Source organism: Cherax quadricarinatus, unplaced genomic scaffold (assembly GCF_038502225.1).
Source record: "Cherax quadricarinatus isolate ZL_2023a unplaced genomic scaffold, ASM3850222v1 Contig148, whole genome shotgun sequence".
Classification (NCBI taxonomy): domain Eukaryota; kingdom Metazoa; phylum Arthropoda; class Malacostraca; order Decapoda; family Parastacidae; genus Cherax; species Cherax quadricarinatus.
Genome location: NW_027195174.1, coordinates 191,869 through 215,000, shown reverse-complemented (window position 1 = coordinate 215,000; position 23,132 = coordinate 191,869). Strand labels below are relative to the sequence as shown.

The 23,132-nt window shown below is 39.7% G+C and overlaps 1 protein-coding gene across 1 annotated transcript in view; it reads left to right on the top strand.

Annotated features, from left to right (window-relative positions):
- The window catches only part of l(3)80Fj (lethal (3) 80Fj), a gene marked incomplete at its 3' end in the record, with an annotated part of 271,490 nt that overhangs the window by 63,504 nt on the left and 184,854 nt on the right, over positions 1-23,132 (top strand). Inside the window, 1 exon segment of the mRNA XM_070080109.1 lies at positions 3,399-3,565. Within this exon segment, the coding sequence (XP_069936210.1) occupies positions 3,399-3,565 (167 nt within the window).

Sequence of the window (23,132 nt, the reverse complement as noted above, 5' to 3'; positions counted from 1 at the left end):
AGACGACGACGACGACGACGAACAAACATTTGTCTGTCTGTCTATTTGTCTGTCTGCCAAGCTCCCTGTCTATCCGTCTAGCTCTGTCTCAGAGAGATCCACAAGTCTGTGTCATCATCACGTTTACTCGCATCTTCAAGCAGAGTATAGCACTTTGTCTGGATTTTTTGGGTTATCCTAGGTAATTTACACTATGTATACTTGTATTTATGTGTACCTGTGAGACAGAGATAGACAGACAGAGAGAAAGAGAGAGACAGATTGAAAGAGATAGAATGAGGGAGAAAGATAATTAGATAGAATGGAGGGGGAAGCAGCATCCGACCCCATTGTTTTGACAGGCGGGAGGGGGAGTGAGTAATGAGACAATATGTCATTTTGACAGCTGGCGACTCCTGACTCAAAACAATTATAAGCCACACACTCCCACCCAAGACAAGCTTGCTGAATGGTGATAATAGCAGTTTTATGAAAGTATCTAGTGACTATATATGTGTATATATATTATAGAAACCAGAAGCAAGAAGGGAAGGCAGGAATGAAGGAAGGACTAGATGAAAGGAAGGAAAAAATAAGGAAGGGCAGATGAAGGAATGTAGGAAGAGAGGTGGAATGCCCTCCAGGTAGCCTCCAGGTAGGAAAGGAATGAAGGAAATTAGGAAGGAAGGAATGATGACACACGACCATTTACCTAGGATAACTACATAACACAACTGCCTGCTAATACTTTGAAGAAAACTGCTCAGACGAGGTGTTTTGTCTTTGCACATAAAAAAACTTCCACAAAAATGCACACACTGATTTTATGTGTAAGAGTGTAAAACACCATTGTGTATGACACCATGTTTTATGTGTAAGAGTGTAAAACACCACTGTGTATGACAACATGTTTTATGTGTGAGAGTGTAAAACACCACTGTGTATGACACCATGTTTTATGTGTGAGAGTGTAAAACACCACTGTGTATGACACCATGTTTTATGTGTGAGTGTAAAACACCACTGTGTATGACACCATGTTTTATGTGTGAGGAGTGTAAAACACCACTGTGTATGACACCATGTTTTATGTGTGAGGAGTGTAAAACACCACTGTGTATGACACCATGTTTTATGTGTGAGAGTGTAAAACACCATTGTGTATGACACCATGTTTTATGTGTGAGAGTGTAAAACACCATTGTGTATGACACCATGTTTTATGTGTGAGAGTGTAAAACACCATTGTGTATGACACCATGTTTTATGTGTGAGGAGTGTAAAACAGCACTGCATATGACACCATGTTTTATGTGTGAGGAGTGTAAAACACCACTGTGTATGACACCATGTTTTATGTGTGAGGAGTGTAAAACACCACTGTGTATGACACCATGTTTCATGTGTGAGAAGTGTAAAACAACACTGTGTATGACACCATGTTTTATGTGTAAGAGTGTAAAACACCACTGTGTATGACACCATGTTTTATGTGTGAGGAGTGTAAAACACCACTGTGTATGACACCATGTTTTATGTGTGAGAGTGTAAAACACCACTGTGTATGACACCATGTTTTATGTGTGAGGAGTGTAAAACACCACTGTGTATGACACCATGTTTCATGTGTGAGAAGTGTAAAACAACACTGTGTATGACACCATGTTTTATGTGTAAGAGTGTAAAACACCACTGTGTATGACACCATGTTTTATGTGTGAGAGTGTAAAACACCAATGTGTATGACACCATGTTTCACAGAGTTCCACAAGCTGCAGAACTTGTAGGAGTATGTTCAGTGACTGTATATTGGTATATATATTATAGAACAATAGTAATAAACAGTTTTTTGTATTGTTTGTTTTTGTAAACAAGTTTTGTAAACAATATATTGATAATTATGTTTGTGTGCTTATTGTGTTGTATACAACGAGTGTATATATGTACATTGCACCATACTTTGGTCTCATAGGCCACATAAGTTATGTGAAAAAATAAAATAGTGAAAAAAACAACAAACCTTCAAATACAAGTAAACTAAAGTTTACCGGGTGAGCGGCAGTGGCCGCTGTTGCCATACGCGGCTCATTTTCTGCAAACTTCATGCCTCTATATCTGGGTAAGTACTGATGGGAAAAATTTTTTTGGGGGGACTAAAACAATCAGAAAAATATTCTTAACATTTTCATAAGAAAAAATAATTTTTTTTTTTTTTTGAATATTTTGCGACACCAGGAGACACTTCTGGATTGGGCCTTTCGACAGTCAAAGGGTTAAGGACGATAACTGAGGGACCACTGTACAGTGGAATCCCGAGTTTCGGCCATAATTCGTTCCAGAAGGCTGCTCGAGTGCCGTTACTGAACTAATTTGTTCCTGTAAAGAATGATGTAAATTAGATTAGTCCATTTCAGACCCCCAAAAATACACTTACAAAAGCAAGTACAACAATACATGTACATAATTGCTTGAGTTGGGAGGTGGCTGAAACTCAGTGTACCACTGTATAAGAAACGTGTAAATAGGCATTTTCTCGTCGTGTTTAACTTAAATATAATTTATGGAGCACAGTGTCTCAAGCGGTGGTCCGAGGCTCACTGCAACTCACGGTCTGTGAGATACCCTGGAGTGAACTCTGGAGTGAGCCCTAGAGTGTACCACTGTATAAGAAACTCAGTGTACCACTGTATGAGGAATGATTATGACTAGATATATCAGTAGTGTCTAACTAAAATGCAGTCCTTGACCAGACATTGTAATAAAAGTCTCTGCAAAAGTCTCTTTGTCAAAATGGTTCTCAGTAGTTTGGGAGGTTAACATTTTATTAACTTACTGTATAACGAACAGTTGACATATTAAATGTTTGATATTTAAAGACCAATTTCAATTGAAAAACAAACTGTTAAGTATTACAAGATATGACTGTGTTGTATCTGTTACGAAATGCAATTTTGCAATTCCATGGCTTGTTGTACCTGGCTTAATTGAAGTCTTAAGACAGGGATCAACCCTAGCAATCAAAGGCAAAGGCAAACACAAGGGAATTTTTAATTCTTTTCCCATATATTCCCTTCACCAAGATATGTGCAATATTTACAGAGTTAATTCAGCAGTATAACAATAAGACAGGGAGCAAAGAGCCACTCATAGCAGTTAGTTATTCACCTCAGAATAGAGAAGAGAGTATGAGTGAATATGACTAGTTTGTGTGAGTGTCTGTCCCAGTGTCTGTCCCACAGCCAAGGTGGTACAACACATCACCCTGACTGGGGGGGGGGCAACTCTGATGCTATTGGTTGACTGAACTAGGCAATTAATAGAGTAGTAAGGTCCTGTAACTTCTCTAGCCAGTATTGCCAGTTGACTGGTTTTCAGTGTAATTGGAAATAATTTAAGGTTATGTGTGGTGTATTCTTCAGGTAACAGCTCAGGTCGTACACAGCAGAATGCCTGCGCTGTGTTGCAAGAGGTGTGTCGTTGTGGCTCTGGCGAGATCGGCTGTGATACTGCTACACCTGAAGAAATATCTGTCCTGCTGGACACACTACAAGCTCCAGCACAGTCTGTTAGGGATGCTGCTCTCAGGGTAAGTACAGTGTTAATGATGCTACTCTCAGTGTATGAACAGTGTTAGTGATGCCACTCAGTGTAAATATAGTGTTAGTGATGCTGCTCTCAGTGTAAGTACAGTGTTAGTGATGCTGCTCTCAGTGTAAGTACAGTGTTAGTGATGCTCCCCTCAGTGTAAGTACAGTATTAGTGATGCCACTCTCATGGTAAGTACAGTGTAGTGATGCTGCTCTCAGTGTAAGTACAGTGTTAGTTATGCCCTCAGTGTAAGTACAGTGTTAGTGATGCTGCTCTCAGTGTAAGTAGTGTTACTCATGGTGCTCTCAGGATAAGTACAGTGTTAGTGATGCTGGTCTCAGGGTAAGTACAGTGTTAGTGATGCTGGTCTCAGGGTAAGTACAGTGTTAGTGATGCTGGTCTCAGGGTAAGTACAGTGTTAGTGATGCTGCTCTCAGTGTAAGTACAGTGTTACTCATGCTGCTCTCAGGGTAAGTACAGTGTTAGTGATGCTGCTGTCATGGAAAGTACCTTGTTAGTGATGCTGGTCTCAGGGTAAGTACAGTGTTAGTGATGCTGCTCTCAGGGTAAGTACAGTGTTAGTGATGCTGCTCTCAGTGTAAGTACAGTGTTACTCATGCTGCTCTCAGGGTAAGTACAGTGTTAGTGATGCTGCTCTCAGTGTACGTACAGTGTTACTCATGCTGCTCTCAGGGTAAGTACAGTGTTAGTGATGCTGCTCTCAGTGTACGTACAGTACTCACCTAATTGCCTTTGCAGGGGTCGAGAATCAGCTCCTGGCCTTGCCTCTTCACTGACCACTACTGGGTTCTGCCTCTCCCTGCTGCATGAGCTTTATCATACCTTGTCTTAAAACTGTGTGTAGTTGCTGCCTGCACTACATTGCTTGCCAGACTACTCCAATTCCTAACAACTCTGTGGCTGAAGAAATATTTCCTAACATCCCTTTGACTCATCTGAGTCTTTAGCTTCCAATTGTTATCCCTTGTTTCTGTCTCCCATCTCTGGAACATCCTGTCTCTGTCCACCTTTCTTCATGGGACATTTTCCTTAGCTCTGGAACCAGCCTTGTTGCAAACCTTTGCACTTTCTCTAATTACTTGATGTGTTTGACCAGATGTGGGTTCCAAACTGGTGCTGCGTACTCCAGTATGGGCCTGATGTACACAGTGTATTAAGACTTGAACGATTCCTTACTGAGGTACTGGAACGCTATTCTCAGGTTTGCCAGGCACCAATATGCCTCAACAGTTATCTGGTTAATGTGTGCTTCTGGCGATGTACTCAGTATTATACTCCTAGGTCTTTCTCCTTGAGTGAGATTTGCAGTCTTTGGCCTCCTAGCCTATACCCTGTCTGCAGTCTTCTTTGCCCTTCTCCTATCTTCATGACTTTGCATTTGGCGGGGTTAAATTCTAGGAGTCAGTTGCAGGACCACACATCCAGCCTGTCCAGGTCTCTTTGTAGACGTGTCTGATCTGCATCTGATTTAATTCTCCTCATTAACTTCACATCATTTGCAAACAGGGACACTTCTGAGTCTATCCCTTCCGTCATGTCATTCACATATACAAAGAATAGCACTGGTCCCAGGACTGACCCCTGTGGGACCCCGCTCGTCACCGGCGCCCACTGTGATACCTCATCACGGACCATGACTCGCTGTTGCCGCCCTGTTAGGTATTCTCTGATCCATTGCAGTGCCCTTTCTGTTATATGTGCCTGTTCCTCTAGCTTCTGTACTAATCTCTTGTGAGGAACTGTGTCGAAGGCCTTCTTGCAGTTCAAAAAAATGCAATCAACCCACCCCTCCCTCTCATTTCTTACTTCAGTTACCTTGTCATAAAACTCTAGTAGAAAAAAAGCCATACCACGGACGGGGATAGAACCCGCTATCAGAGTGTCTCAAAACTCCAGACCGTCGCGTTAGCCACTGGACCAGCTAGCCACAATAAGATTCGTCTAACTAGGTATATTTCTACACCATAGGAAGGTTAGCATAGGCACCACCATGACCACAAATGCAAGTTTTTACATATGAATCTCCAGCTAGCATGGCCATGATGAACTCTAGCTCAAGTCCCCTCAAAGCTGTCAACATGATTCACGAAATCGTAATGACACGATTGCAAACAAACCATACCATGGATGGGGATAGAACCCGTGCTCAGAGAGTCTCAAAACTCCAGACCTTCGCGAGTCATGTTGACGGCTTTGAGGGGACTTGAGTTAGAGTTCATCACGGCCACGCTAGCTAGAGATTCGTCTGTAAAAACTTGCATTTGTGGTCACAGTGGTGCCTATGCTAACCTTCCTAGGGTGTAGAAATATACCTAGTTGGACGGATCTTATTGTGGCTAGCTGGTCCAGTGGCTAACGCGACGGTCTGGAGTTTTGAGACTCTCTGATCGCGGGTTCTATCCCCGTCTGTGGTATGGTTTGTTTGCAATCGTGTCATTACGATTTCGTGAGTCATGTCAACTCTAGTAGGTTTGTGACACAGGATTTGCCTTCCATGAATCCGTGCTGGCTGTTGTTTATAATCTTGTTCCGTTCCAGGTGCTCCACCACTCTCCTCCTGATAATCTTCTCCATGACTTTGCATACTATACACGTCAGTGACACTGGTCTATAATTTAGTGCTTCATTTCTGTCTCCTTTCTTAACCCTTAAACTGTCCAAGCAGATCTAAGTTCACATGCGTAGTACTCCAAAAGTAGATCTACTTTTTTTTTACATATTTTCAAATATAACAAAAAAAAAAGTAATCAAAGTTTTTTTACACGTTTTCAAATGTAAAAAGAGAAAAGAAGATCTACATTTTCTACATACTTTCAAATGTTGAAAAAACATAGATCTACGTTTGGACAGTTTAAGGGTTAAAGATGGGGACTACATTTGCCTTCTTCCATACTTCAGGTAGTTGCCCAGTTTCAAGGGAAGTGGTGAAGATTTTGGTTAGTGGCACACGTAGTGTGCACAGTGTTAGTGATGCTGTTCTCAGGGTAAGTACAGTGTAATGATGATGCCCTCAGTGTTAGTACAAGTGTTAGTCATGCTGCCCTCAGTGTAAGCACAGTGTTAGTGATGCTCTCATTGTAAGTACAGTCTAATGATGCTGCCCTCAGTATAAGTACAGTATTAGTGATGCTGCTCTCAGGGTAAGTACAGTGTTAGTGATGCTGCTTTCAGGGGTAAGTACAGTGTTAGTGATGCTGGTCTGAGGTTAAGTACAGTGTAGGGATGCTGCTTTCAGGGTAAGTACAGTGTTAGTGATGCTGCTCTCAGGATAAGTACAGTGTTAGTGATGCTGGTCTGAGGTTAAGTACAGGTTGGCCATCACTAATCCAGCATCATTGGGACCTGTGGTGTGTCAGATTAGTGAGTTTGCCAGAATACAGAGTGGTTAGGTTAGAATAAACTTAATTAACCTATCGATAGAGACTTTCTGCTATATCTTCCTCATTTCCATCACTGCTTTCTCCTCTACTGGCTTGCTGCTGTCGATTTACAACCATCTGCACAATTTCTGAGTCAGTATAATGATGAAATTTTAAATTATTCTTACTGAAATTGGTGCCTGATTATTGATAGAACCGGATTACTGATTGCCAGATTAGTGATGGCTGACCTGTATAGTGTTAGTGATGCTGCTCTCAGCGTAAGTACAGTGTTAGTGATGCTGCTCTCAGTGTAAGTACAGTGTTAGTGATGCTGCCCTCAGTGTAAGTACAGTGTTAGTGATGCTGCTCTCAGTGTAAGTACAGTGTTAGTGATGCTGCTCTCAGTGTAAGTACAGTGTTAGTGATGCTGCTCTCAGTGTAAGTACAGTGTTAGTGATGCTGCTCTCAGTGTAAGTACAGTGTTAGTGATGCTGCTCTCAGTGTAAGTACAGTGTTAGTGATGCTCTCAGTGTAAGTACAGTGTTAGTGATGCTGCTCTCAGTGTAAGTACAGTGTTAGTGATGCTCTCAGTGTAAGTACAGTGTTAGTGATGCTGCTCTCAGTGTAAGTGTGCTATATGGCAACTTATGGTTGTTACACTAGTAGAGTTGTGTTCTTGTTAATGTTATGGTTGTTGTTACACTTGTAGAGCTGTGCTCTTGTTAATGTTAAGATAAGATTTCGTTCGGATTTTTAACCCCGGAGGGTTAGCCACCCAGGATAACCCAAGAAAATCAGTGCGTCATCGAGGACTGTCTAACTTATTTCTATTGGGGTCCTCAATCTTGTCCCTCAGGATGCGACCCACACCAGTCGAGTAACACCCAGGTACCTATTTGCTGCTAGGCGAACAGGACAACAGGTGTAAGGAAACATGTTGAAATGTTTCCACCCGCCGGGAATCGAACCCGGGCCCTCCGTGTGTGAAGTGGGAGCCTTAGCCACCAGGCCACCGGGCTACCTACCAGTTAACTGATTACAATCCCACTTCATCATTATTAACCTAAATGCTGAATGCTGTCACTGACCCAGATCTAATCACTAGTGTCTAAACCCCAACCATCATTCAACTGAAAGCAACTGTCTTTGCTACACAGCAGTATAAATCAGTACAGTTCTCAGTAATACCAGGAATATAACAGTTTTTAATTGCAATATTAGATCCCCAAGTAAGCACTGTGATGATGACGACCTGGCACTCCTAGATTAATTAGAGATAACCTTCTGTATTATTCTTACTGAAACCTGGGTTAAGCAAGACACATTAGACAGGATACACACCAATCCACACTGCAGGCCAGACCAAACTGGGGGAGGTATTGCCATCTAATGAACTAGTATGTTGTAAAACCATGTGCTACAGTGATGAATATATTTGCCAACTTCTCTGTTAAATAATCTTAAAACATGCATTACAGTTGCTGCTACATACAGGATGCCTCATACCTAAAAACACTAATAACAAATAAAGAAATGAACAAGCACCACTTACCACTAGCTGGAGACTTCAACATTAACCTGGGCCTAGTAGATGACCAACTAGTAACTGATTTCATTAACAGCATGAACGGTTCACTGCTCATACCAGCTATAACAAAACGAACAAGGTTATCTGAGATGAGTACATACAACCATAATTGACCATATATGGACAAATATACTAGCTCCTCTTAAATCAGGAATAATCAGACAGCACTAGTGACCACTACCCAGCCTTCCTCCTAACAAACATTTCTAAGCAACCAGTGGAATATAGCAAGATCTCTTTTTGACTCCATGATGAGGCATCAGTCAGTAGCTTCACAGCAGCGCTAAGTTTATTTGACTGGCCTACAGAATTTTCCAATGCCAATGGTATCGATCAATGGATAGACATATTTCTAAACAAAATACATAGACTGTATAACAAATGGCTAGGTTGTCCTTGGCTTACTAACAGCATTCTAAGATCTATTGATAAGAAACATCAATATGAAAAACAGTATAGATGGGGCTTAATAACTAAAATATGGCAGGTTAGCTTCCAGGCTACTGCTGGAAAAGAGAATGACGTTTTTCCACTTATCAATGCACATAAATTCCAGATAACAAGTTTACACCAACATATATTAAGTTAGCAATAGAACTAGGCATTAAAAACAATAAAAAGTAAAATACACACATAGTACACTGATTACTTACCTTAAAATATTTGTAGTCTTAACCCTACAAGGGGAGCTGGATGGGCTGCAGGCCTGGTCCAGCAGTTGGCTCCTGGTGTTCAACCCCACCAAGTGCAAAGTCATGAAGATTGGGGAAGGGCAAAGAAGACACCAGACGGAGTACAATCTAGGGGGCCAAAGACTGCAAAGCTCGCTCATGGAAAAGGATCTTGGAGCGAGTATAATACCGAGCACATCTGAGGAACACATTAACCCCACAGGGTCTAAGAGTTTTCAAAATAATGTTATGTTATTTTTTCTTATGGAATAGTAGAGAATCTATTATTTTTTTTTTTTAACAAGTCGGCCATCTCCCACCGAGGCAGGGTGAACATAAAAAAAAAAAGCACGAAATTTTTTGGAAAATTGTTGAAATTATGGTCTCACGGGTTTTGCTGTGTCGGCGATATGTGCACATCAGTGATTTTGTCCACTTTGAATCCTATTTTTGGCCAATTATGTTGTTCCATCAGACCAAATTCTTGGCTGTTTCGCTAGTATGTGTTCTATTTAATCTATTAAGCACAAGCAATCGCCCAGTCAGCTATTTCAACTGCCCAATAAAGTGATCGGAAATTGGTAATTTGGCCAATTTTACACTGTTCAGAATATTCAAATTTCAAAATAGGGTCCAGAATAAACAATGCAGGCATTCCTGGCACTAAAATAATGTTTCCTCTGTTTATTAGTTATGTTTCCAGGCTTTACAGATGAAATCTACCTAGATTTTTATTCAGATAAAGAATTTTTATTCACACCAAAAAATAGAAGATTTACTGTTATGCAATATTATAATAATTGTATAAATATTATCAGTGCATTTGTGAATGCAGATTAGACCCACCAGTTAATGTGTATGGGATGCATGATGTGATTTATTTACTCTTGAACATTGGCAAAGATCAAACATTTCCGCTACTCTTAACTCAATTTCAAGGTACTACTTTTATTCAGTAAACCATTCAAAATCGTCTCTCTTTCTGTAATGTATCCTCCATTCTATCAAATGAGACCAAGGAAACAAAAATACAACCATAAATACTATACGAAAATGCACCGCAAATTCGCTGTTTTATGCCAAAAAACAGTCACGTTTTTTTTCTCGTACACTGCCTGCTGCAGGACCACATGACTACAACACAAGACACAGATCTCTTTTTGATATACCTCGTGTCCATATCACAATGTGTAAGAACTACGCACATAAAGGGCCCTAAAATATGGAATTCATTACCAGAAGATATTAAAGTAACCCAGTCTGAAAACCAGTTTGACTCTTCTCAAAACCCACTTAATCACCCTAGACTAAACGCTAAATACTCAGTACACACTTACTCACCTATGTACTCCCACATCATAACTTCAACAATCACTTTGAACCTTTTATCCATTGTTGACAGGAATATAATTGAACCATTGTTTTCACAAAAAGCATTTTAGACTATATGAATATATCCTTTGTCTTGTACAAATTTAATTCACTTATAATTAATAATCTATTGTTCAAGTGTGAAATAATTACTATCCTACTGTACAACTATGATATACTCCTTAGTGTTAAGTAGTCTGTATGCCAATAATGTTAAGTTGGCCCATAATGCCTAGGCATAATAGAGGCTCTCTTTGCATTGCAACCCACTGTTGTAAATCTCAATGTACTGTTTGCAAAGAAATAAAATAAATAAAATAAATAAAAATAAAATTAAATATGGTGCACACTTACCACAGAATGACTTCAAGAGTGTATCAGTCTGTAGTGGAAGGAAGGCGGGGTAGGGGTCGGCCTAGGAAGGGTTGGAGGGAGGGGGTAAAGGAGGTTTTGTGTGCGAGGGGCTTGGACTTCCAGCAGGCATGCGTGAGCGTGTTTGATAGGAGTGAATGGAGACAAATGGTTTTTAATACTTGACGTGCTGTTGGAGTGTGAGCAAAGTAACATTTATGAAGGGATTCAGGGAAACCGGCAGGCCGGACTTGAGTCCTGGAGATGGGAAGTACAGTGCCTGCACTCTGAAGGAGGGGTGTTAATGTTGCAGTTTAAAAACTGTAGTGTAAAGCACCCTTCTGGCAAGACAGTGATGGAGTGAATGATGGTGAAAGTTTTTCTTTTGCGGGCCACCCTGCCTTGGTGGGAATCGGCCGGTGTGATAATAAATAAATACTTACCACATAGTTTCATTCTCTCATATCTAGGCCCAAATTTATTGCTAACAGCTTATCTGAGCGAGATGATCCCATGATGCAGTGCAACAACTTGGACCCGGGCTTCACAGCTTCAAAGCCGTAGAACTATGGGACAGACACTAAGGGTTAATCCAGTAATAACTCGGCAAAAAACTGCAGTACGAATGATCACACAGTATCTGAGTGCCTCTGCAAAGACAGTGATATGTATGGATGATGGTGAAAATTTCTTGTTTTGGGTCACCCTCACTCATTGGGAGACAGCCAGTGTGTTGAAAAACTGTATACAGTGGACCCTCGACCAGCGATGGCATCGATTAACGATAAATCTGACTAGCGATACATTTTATCGCAAAAATTTTGCCTCGATTAGCGCTAAAAAACTCGACCAGCACTATTCGTTCCGTCTGAGACGCGTCCACTTCTGGCCAGTGTTTACAAGCCAGCCAGCCACCGCGGTCGCTTCCAAGCATACAATCGGAACATTTCATATTATCACAGCCTTTTTAGTGATTGCACCTGTAAAATAAGTCACCATGGGCCCCAAGAAAGCTTCTAGTGCCAACCCTCCAGCAAAAAGGGTGAGAATTACTATGGATATGAAGAAAGAGATCATTGCTAAGTATGAAAGTGGAGTGCATGTCTCCGAGCTGGCCAGGCTGTACACAAAACCCCAATCAACCATCGCTACTATTGTGGCCAAGAAAACGGCAATCAAGGAAGCTGTTCTTGCCAAAGGTGCAACTATGTTTTCGAAACTGAGATCGGAAGTGATAGATATTGAGAGACTGTTATTGGTATGGATAAATGAAAAACAGATAGCAGGAGATAGCATCTCTCAAGCGATCATATGTGAAAAGGCTAGGAAGTTGCATGACGATTTAATTAGAAAAATGCCAGCAACTAGTGGTGATGTGAGTGAATTTAAGGCCAGCAAAGGTTGGTTTGAGAGATTTAAGAATCGTAGTGGCATACATAGTGTGATAAGGCATGGTGAGGCTGCCGGTTTGGACCAAAAAGTGTCATGTAACTGTGCATGTCTTCTTCAGTTTGTGTGTATTAAAATTAATATTTCATGTGTTAAAATTTTTTTTTTTCAATACTTTTGGGTGTCTTGCACGGATTAATTTGATTTTCATTATTTCTTATGGGGAAAATTAACTTGACTAACGATTATTTTGACTAACGATGAGCTCTCAGGAACGGATTAATAGCGTTAGTCGAGGGTCCACTGTATACATGTACGTGAAACCTTGGCTTACGAATGCCCCACCATGCAAATTTTTCAGGATACGAACAGTTGCTCAGTTGATTTTTTGCTCCTGGATATGAATGAAATTTCAGGATGTGAACTTCCCCCTCAAGGGAGGTTCCTTGGTGAGGGGCTCTTGGTCTAGGGAATTGGATCTGTGCTCCAGTCCCCTAAATTAATAATAATAATAATTATTATAATACTTATGTACTACTAATGATACGTATAATATACATATAATAATAATAAAATAATATTGAAAGAATTAAGAGTAAGACGGAGAATAGGATAGCAGATGAACAAGGAGGCTTTAGGAAAGGTAGGGGGTGTGTGGACCAGGTGTTTACAGTGAAACATATAAGTGAACAGTATTTAGATAAGGCTAAAGAGGTCTTTGTGGCATTTATGGATTTGGAAAAGGCGTATGACAGGGTGGATAGGGGGGCAATGTGGCAGATGTTGCAGGTGTATGGTGTAGGAGGTAGGTTACTGAAAGCAGTGAAGAGTTTTTACGAGGATAGTGAGGCTCAAGTTAGAGTATGTAGGAAAGAGGGAAATTATTTCCCAGTAAAAGTAGGCCTTAGACAAGGATGTGTGATGTCACCGTGGTTGTTTAATATATTTATAGATGGGGTTGTAAGAGAAGTGAATGCGAGGGTCTTGGCAAGAGGCATGGAGTTAAAAGATAAAGAATCACACATAAAGTGGGAGTTGTCACAGTTGCTCTTTGCTGATGATACTGTGCTCTTGGGAGATTGAGGAGAACCTGCAGAGATTGGTGGATGAATTTGGTAGGGTGTGCAAAAGAAGAAAATTAAAAGTGAATACAGGAAAGAGTAAGGTAATGAGGATAAAAAGATTAGGTGATGAAAGATTGGATATCAGATTGGAGGGAGAGAGTATGGAGGAGGTGAATGTATTCAGATATTTGGGAGTGGATGGGTCTATGAAAGATGAGGTGAAAAGGGTGAGTGGTGCACTTAGGAGTCTGTGGAGACAAAGAACTTTGTCCTTGGAGGCAAAGAGGGGAATGTATGAGAGTATAGTTTTACCAACACTCTTATATGGGTGTGAAGCATGGGTGATGAATGTTGCAGCGAGGAGAAGGCTGGAGGCAGTGGAGATGTCATGTCTGAGGGCAATGTGTGGTGTGAATATAATGCAGAGAATTTGTAGTTTGGAAGTTAGGAGGAGGTGCGGGATTACCAAAACTGTTGTCCAGAGGGCTGAGGAAGGGTTGTTGAGGTGGTTCGGACATGTAGAGAGAATGGAGCAAAACAGAGTGACTTCAAGAGTGTATCAGTCTGTAGTGGAAGGAAGGCGGGGTAGGGGTCGGCCTAGGAAAGGTTGGAGGGAGGGGGTAAAGGAGGTTTTGTGCGCGAGGGGCTTGGGCTTTCAGCAGGCATGCGTGAGCGTGTTTGATAGGAGTGAATGGAGACAAATGGTTTTTAATGCTTGACATGCTGTTGGAGTGTGAGCAAAGTAACATTTATGAAGGGATTCAGGGAAACCGGCAGGCCGGACTTGAGTCCTGGAGATAGGAAGTACAGTGCCTGCACTCTGAAGGAGGGGTGTTAATGTTGCAGTTTAAAAACTGTAGTGTAAAGCACCCTTCTGGCAAGACAGTGATGGAGTGAATGATGGTGAAAGTTTTTCTTTTTCGGGCCACCCTGCCTTGGTGGGAATCGGCCAGTGTGATAATAATAAAAAATAAAAATAATATGTATACCAGTTTATTTCTAAACTATGTTTTCCTTATGAAAGTAGTGATCTAATGCAGTTAGCCTCATAAACTCTGTTTTCTCTTATAATAACACCTCTAAAGAGGAAGCATGGGAAGACAAAACCCGCTTCATTCAGTTTGAAAACAAAGCTGCAAATGTTCCACTTAACATAACGCTAAACGGATCACTCGTCACAAAACTAGCGGAAGGAAAATTCCTAGGAATCCACCTTCACAGTAGCCTCAAGTTCCAGACACATATACAACAAATCACCAAGAAAATCTTTAAGACTGTAGGCATACTATCATAGATACAATACTATGTTCCACAATCAGCTCTCCTGGCACTGTATCATTCGCTCATCTACTTTTATCTTACATATGGAATTCGTGCATGGGGATCAACAGCATTAAATCACCTAAGACCACACTAATAGCCCAGCAAAAGGCAGCAGTCAGAATGATGATAAATTCCCACTCCTGCCAGCATACCCCACCAATATTTAAAAGTCTAAATCTGCTCACCATTAAGAACATGCATACTTATTCATGTGCCTGCTACATACGTAGAACAATACACACAGACATAAACCCTCCACTCAGACTTCTCACCAACCTTAACAAGACACACAACCATAACACAAGACACATCTATTTTTCATGTACCCAGTGTCCATATCACACTGTGTAAATAAACTATGCACATAAAGAGCCCCAAAATTTGGAATTCACTACCAGAAAATACTAAAGTAACCCGGTGTGAAAATCAATTTAAGACTTCTCAAAAGCCACTTAATCACCCTAGACTATTTAGTCTAGGATACTCAGTGTTTAACATTATCAATAAATCTACCAATTACCTGAATCTTAAAACTTAAAGACCAGATGACCAAGTTCATATATTGACAAATTACCACATAGAAGTATACATACCTACCAAAAGCAGTATTGCCCTTCACCAAATTGTAGCAGTCTCATACTGTAAATTACTGTAAACTGCTGGAAACTAGTTTTGAATCATGTTTCATAAAAAACATTTTTGAATACATGAATACTGTATGTCCTTTGGTTTGTATAAATTAGATTCACTTAAAATTAATAGAACTATTGTACAACTATGATAAAATTCTGTAGTGTTAAGTAGTCAGTAAGCCATTAAATTAAGTCAGACCAAAATGCCTAGGCATAATAGAGGCTCTCTTTGCACTGCAACCCATTGTACTACTTGCGAAGAAATAAATTTGAAATTTGAATGCCCATAACCACTGTTGTCCAGTGCCGTCACCACTAGGCATAATGACATATTTTATTCATTCTAGAGTGTATATCAGATTTCTGTGATTTATATTGTTTGTCATATTAGATGAATTGTGATAGATAAATAAGCTGTAGCGTTGATATTAGCATCATATTGAAGTGTATTTTGTCGTGCCTCCTGAGAACAGGAATTCTGTTGGAACGGATTAATGACATATCAGTTAATTTAACTGAGGAAAATTGACTCGGCATGCGAACAAATTGGGATACAAACAACGTCATGGAACGGATTAAATTCGTAAGCCGAGGTTCCACTGTATATGAGAGATCTCGATGGATAGACAGGGAGAGATAGGTAAAGAGGTGGAGATATAGAGGTGGAGATATGGAGGTGGAGATATGGAGGTGGAGATATGGAGGTGGAGATATGGAGGTGGAGATATGGAGGTGGAGATATGGAGGTGGAGATATGGAGGTGGAGATATGGAGGTGGAGATATGGAGGTGGAGATATGGAGGTGGAGATATGGAGGTGGAGATATGGAGGTGGAGATATGGAGGTGGAGATATGGAGGTGGAGATATGGAGGTGGAGATATGGAGGTGGAGATATGGAGGTGGAGATATGGAGGTGGAGATATGGAGGTGGAGATATGGAGGTGGAGATATGGAGGTGGAGATATGGAGGTGGAGATATGGAGGTGGAGATATGGAGGTGGAGATATGGAGGTGGAGATATGGAGGTGGAGATATGGAGGTGGAGATATGGAGGTGGAGATATGGAGGTGGAGATATGGAGGTGGAGATATGGAGGTGGAGATATGGAGGTGGAGATATGGAGGTGGAGATATGGAGGTGGAGATATGGAGGTGGAGATATGGAGGTGGAGATATGGAGGTGGAGATATGGAGGTGGAGATATGGAGGTGGAGATATAGAGGTGGAGATATAGAGGTGGAGATATAGAGGTGGAGATATAGAGGTGGAGATATAGAGGTGGAGATATAGAGGTGGAGATATAGAGGTGGAGATATAGAGGTGGAGATATAGAGGTGGAGATATAGAGGTGGAGATATAGAGGTGGAGATATAGAGGTGGAGATATAGAGGTGGAGATATAGAGGTGGAGATATAGAGGTGGAGATATAGAGGTGGAGATATAGAGGTGGAGATATAGAGATGGAGATATAGAGATGGAGATATAGAGATGGAGATATAGAGATGGAGATATAGAGATGGAGATATAGAGATGGAGATATAGAGATGGAGATATAGAGATGGAGATATAGAGATGGAGATATAGAGATGGAGATATAGAGATGGAGATATAGAGATGGAGATATAGAGATGGAGATATAGAGATGGAGATATAGAGATGGAGATATAGAGATGGAGGAATAGAGGTGGAGATATAGAGGTGGAGATATAGAGGTGGAGATATAGAGGTGGAGATATAGAGGTGGAGATATAGAGGTGGAGATATAGAGGTGGAGATATAGAGGTGGAGATATAGAGGTGGAGATATAGAGGTGGAGATATAGAGGTGGAGATATAGAGGTGGAGATATAGAGGTGGAGATATAGAGGTGGAGATATAGAGGTGGAGATATAGAGGTGGAGATATAGAGGTGGAGATATAGAGGTGGAGATATAGAGGTGGAGATATAGAGGTGGAGATATAGAGGTGGAGATATAGAGGTGGAGATATAGAGGTGGAGATATAGAGGTGGAGATATAGAGGTGGAGATATAGAGGTGGAGATATAGAGGTGGAGATATAGAGGTGAGAGATATAGAGGTGGAGATATAGAGGTGGAGATATAGAGGTGGAGATGAGAGATATAGAGGTGGAGATGGAGATATAGAGAGGTGGAGATATAGAGAGATGGAGATATAGAGATGGAGATATAGAGATGGAGATATAGAGATGGAGATATAGAGATGGAGATATAGAGGAGATGGAGATATAGAGATGGAGATATAGAGATGGAGATATAGAGATGGAGATATAGAGATGGAGATATAGAGATGGAGATATAGAGATGGAGATATAGAGATGGAGATATAGAGATGGAGATATAGAGATGGAGATATAGAGATGGAGATATAGAGATGGAGATATAGAGATGGAGATATAGAGATGGAGATATAGAGATGGAGATATAGAGATGGAGATATAGAGATGGAGATATAGAGATGGAGATATAGAGATGGAGATATAGAGATGGAGATATAGAGATGGAGATATAGAGATGGAGATATAGAGATGGAGATATAGAGATGGAGATATAGAGATGGAGATATAGAGATGGAGATATAGAGATGGAGATATAGAGATGGAGATATAGAGATGGAGATATAGAGATGGAGATATAGAGATGGAGATATAGAGATGGAGATATAGAGATGGAGATATAGGAGATATAGAGATGGAGATATAGAGATGGAGATATAGAGATGGAGATATAGAGATGGAGATATAGAGATGGAGATATAGAGATGGAGATATAGAGATGGAGATATAGAGATGGAGATATAGAGATGGAGATATAGAGATGGAGATATAGAGATGGAGATATAGAGATGGAGATATAGAGATGGAGATATAGAGATGGAGATATAGAGATGGAGATATAGAGATGGAGATATAGAGATGGAGATATAGAGATGGAGATATAGAGATGGAGATATAGAGATGGAGATATAGAGATGGAGATATAGAGATGGAGATATAGAGATGGAGATATAGAGATGGAGATATAGAGATGGAGATATAGAGATGGAGATATAGAGATGGAGATATAGAGATGGAGATATAGAGATGGAGATATAGAGATGGAGATATAGAGATGGAGATATAGAGATGGAGATATAGAGATGGAGATATAGAGATGGAGATATAGAGATGGAGATATAGAGATGGAGATATAGAGATGGAGATATAGAGATGGAGATATAGAGATGGAGATATAGAGATGGAGATATAGAGATGGAGATATAGAGATGGAGATATAGAGATGGAGATATAGAGATGGAGATATAGAGATGGAGATATAGAGATGGAGATATAGAGATGGAGATATAGAGATGGAGATATAGAGATGGAGATATAGAGATGGAGATATAGAGATGGAGATATAGAGATGGAGATATAGAGATGGAGATATAGAGATGGAGATATAGAGATGGAGATATAGAGATGGAGATATAGAGATGGAGATATAGAGATGGAGATATAGAGATGGAGATATAGAGATGGAGATATAGAGATGGAGATATAGAGATGGAGATATAGAGATGGAGATATAGAGATGGAGATATAGAGATGGAGATATAGAGATGGAGATATAGAGATGGAGATATAGAGATGGAGATATAGAGATGGAGATATAGAGATGGAGATATAGAGATGGAGATATAGAGATGGAGATATAGAGATGGAGATATAGAGATGGAGATATAGAGATGGAGATATAGAGATGGAGATATAGAGATGGAGATATAGAGATGGAGATATAGAGATGGAGATATAGAGATGGAGATATAGAGATGGAGATATAGAGATGGAGATATAGAGATGGAGATATAGAGATGGAGATATAGAGATGGAGATATAGAGATGGAGATATAGAGATGGAGATATAGAGATGGAGATATAGAGATGGAGATATAGAGATGGAGATATAGAGATGGAGATATAGAGATGGAGATATAGAGATGGAGATATAGAGATGGAGATATAGAGATGGAGATATAGAGATGGAGATATAGAGATGGAGATATAGAGATGGAGACACAGAGATGGAGACACAGAGATGGAGACACAGAGATGGAGATATAGAGATGGAGACACAGAGATGGAGACACAGAGATGGAGATATAGAGATGGAGACACAGAGATGGATATACAGTGGACCCTCAGTTAACAATGCCATCGGATAGCAATTAAATTAAATACCGATACGTTTTTGCATCAAAATATTGGCTTGGCTAACGATAAAAAACTCAGTTAACTACATTCGTCCCGAACATGTCCGCACGGCCTGAGCCCATGCACAGTAGGGCCCCACTTATACGGCAGGTTAGGTTCCAGGCAACCGCTGTACAGCGGAAATCGCCATAAAGTGGAACACCCTTTTTTTCCCTTATAAATGCATACAAATACAGTAGGGCCCCGCTTTACAGCGTTTCACTCTACGGCGTTCTGCTAATACGGTCATTTCAAATTTTGACCAAAACTCGCTATACGGCTACCCCCACCTGACTTTCTAATACGGTCACCATGCCCCCACCCGGTTTGTTTACATTCTCTGTGAGATCTGTAAGCACTAAGTCTCCATTTTGTCTGGAAACTCCAAAATTTCAAGTGTTTTTAAGAGTTATTTCATATTTTATATATACTCTGATAATTATACTTATGTATACCTGTACCTAAATAAACTTACACACTGTGCTGGCATGCAGGTACACATTAAAATCAGTAAGTGTGTCTTAGTTCTCCAGTTGTCATATTAGTAATGATAATAATCATCGAGTCATTTAAATGTCGTATATAACGTTAATATACACATTTTTCATTAATCCATCTATGATATTTTTTCAAAATTATATAATAAACACGATGCATAACATATAAATATGATAAATACACCCCACAGTAGAATAAATAAACATAAATATGAAATGTGGTAGCAGACGACTTGCACAAGTGACGCCATATTAGAAATAATCACTGAGTCTCATTAAATGTCGTATATTACATTAATATACACATTTTCATTAATCCATCCATGATATTTTTTTCAAAATTATATAATAAACATGATGCATAACATATAAAGATGATAAATACACCCCACAATAGAATAAATAAACATAAATATGAGATGTGGTAGCCAGATAACTTGTACAAGTGATGCCAAGAATAACATTTTCTCTAATCTAACATAAGAGAAAATGTGTTATTTGGGGTAACTGTAGAAAATTATTCCTTTCGTATGTAAGTAAGTTTATTCAGGTATACACAAATACAGTTACAGATTATCATACATAACAACATATGTGTAGAGAACCCAGGATAACCCAAAAAAGTCAGTGACTTATTTCCATTGCCTTCACTCAGAGCATCATTTCTTCTCAAAATGATGTTACATGAGAATGGGAGTGTTCTTCTTTATTTATTCTACAGTATCAATGTAGAGACAACTTGTACACAATGTAACTTGTACACAAACCGGACGTGTACACTTTGTTTACAAAACTTATCTTCGCCTGGTTTGTTTACATAACTCTGCGCCTGTACTCTCTCATGCACTCATTCTTTCTCTCTCATTTATTCATTTTATCTCATTTACTTACTCCTGACCCTACATTAAGACTACAAATATTTTAAGGTAAGTAATGAGTGAACTGTATATGCATTTTATCACTCTGGGATGCTTAAATATCATAGAATATATGTGTGGGTGGAATGGCTTGGTATGGTAGCCTGGCTGACTACCATACATACTACACTTGATTTCTTACAATAAATACTACCTGTCTCACCCTAGATTAAGACTATAAATATTTTAAGGTAAGTAATGAGTGCACTATGTGTGTATTGTACTTTTTTATTGTTTTTTGATGCCTGGTTCTATTGCTAACTTAATATATGTTAGTGTAAACTTGTTATCTAGTGTTTGTATGCATTTATAAGTGGAAAAAAAGGGTGTTCCACTTTACGGCGGTTTCCGCATTACGGCGGTAGCCTGGAACCTAACCTGCCGTATAAGTGGGGCCCTACTGTACTAGATAACAAGTTTACACTAACATGTATTAAGTTTAGCAATAGAACTAGGCATTAAAAAACAATGAAAAGTAAAATACACGCATAGTGCACTCATTACTTACCTTAAAATATTTGTAGTATTAATCTAGGGTGAGACAAGTAGTATTTATTGTAAGAAATCAAGTGTGGTATGTATGGTAGTCAGCCGGCCTACCATACCAGGCCACCCCACCTACACATAATATTCTGTTACATTTAAGCATCCCAGAGTGATAAAATGCATATACAGTTCACTCATTACTTACCTTAAAATACTTGTAGTCTTAACCCTTTGACTGTCGCGGCCGTATATATACGTCTGACGAGGTACCGTGTTTGACGTATATATACTCATAAATTCTAGCGGCTTCAAATCAAGCAAGAGAAAGCTGGTAGGCCCACATGTGAGAGAATGGGTCTGTGTGGTCAGTGTGCACCATATAAAAAAAATCCTGGAGCACGCAGTGCATAATGAGAAAAAAAAAACTCCGACCATTTTTTTTTTAATTAAAATGCCGACTTTGTGGTCTATTTTCGTATAGTATTTATGGTTATATTCTCATTTTCTTGGTCTCATTTGATAGAATGGAAAACATATTATAGAAGTAGAGGTGATTTTGATTGATTTTACTATAAAAAGAACCTGGAAATGGAGCTCAAAGTAGGGAAAATGTTTAATTTTTGCCAATGTTCAAAAGTAAACAAATGATGTCATTGTCCAATAAATGTCCAACTAGCCATTCTAATATGCAGTCATGAATGGGTTGATGTTATTTATACAATTATTACAGTATTGCAGTAGTCTGCATAATAGTAAGTCTTCTATTTTTTGTTTGAATAAAAATTCAAAATAGAAAGCAAGAGTAATATCAGAGGGGCCTGGAGACATGACTGATGAACAAAGAAAATGTTATTTTAGAGCCAGGAATGTCTGCATTGTTCATTCTGGACCTTATTTTGAAATTGTCATATTTTTTAATTTTCGTGAAATTGGCCAAATTGCAAATTTCTAACCACGTTATTGGGTAGTTGAAATCGGTAAATGGGAAGTTTCTTGTACTCAATCGATAGAAAAAATGGAGTTCTAAAGAAATAGCTATGAGTTTGGTCGACTGGAACAATGGAATTAGCCGAAAATAGGGCTCGAAGTGGGCGAAATCGCCGATTTGTAAATATCGCCGAGCTCGCTAACTTCCCGAGAGCATAATTCTGTCAGTTTTCCATCAAATTTCGTTTTTTTGGTGTTATTACAATCGGGAAAAGATTCTCTGTCATTTCATAAGAAAAAATAATTTTTTTTTAAATTTTGTGACGCCAGGAGACACCTCAGGATTAGGGGTTGCGAGAGTCAAAGGCTCAATGTAGGGTCAGGGGTGAGTAAACGAGATAAAACGAATAAATGAGAGAGAGAGACAGAGAGAGAGAGAGAATGAGAGAGAGAGAATGAGAGAGAGAGAATGAGAGAGAGAGAATGAGAGAGAGAGAATGAGAGAGAATGAGAGAGAGAGAGAATGAGAGAGAGAGAGAATGAGAGAGAGAGAGAATGAGAGAGAGAGAGAATGAGAGAGAGAGAGAATGAGAGAGAGAGAGAATGAGAGAGAGAGAGAATGAGAGAGAGAGAGAATGAGAGAGAGAGAGAATGAGAGAGAGAGAGAATGAGAGAGAGAGAGAGAATGAGAGAGAGAGAGAGAATGAGAGAGAGAGA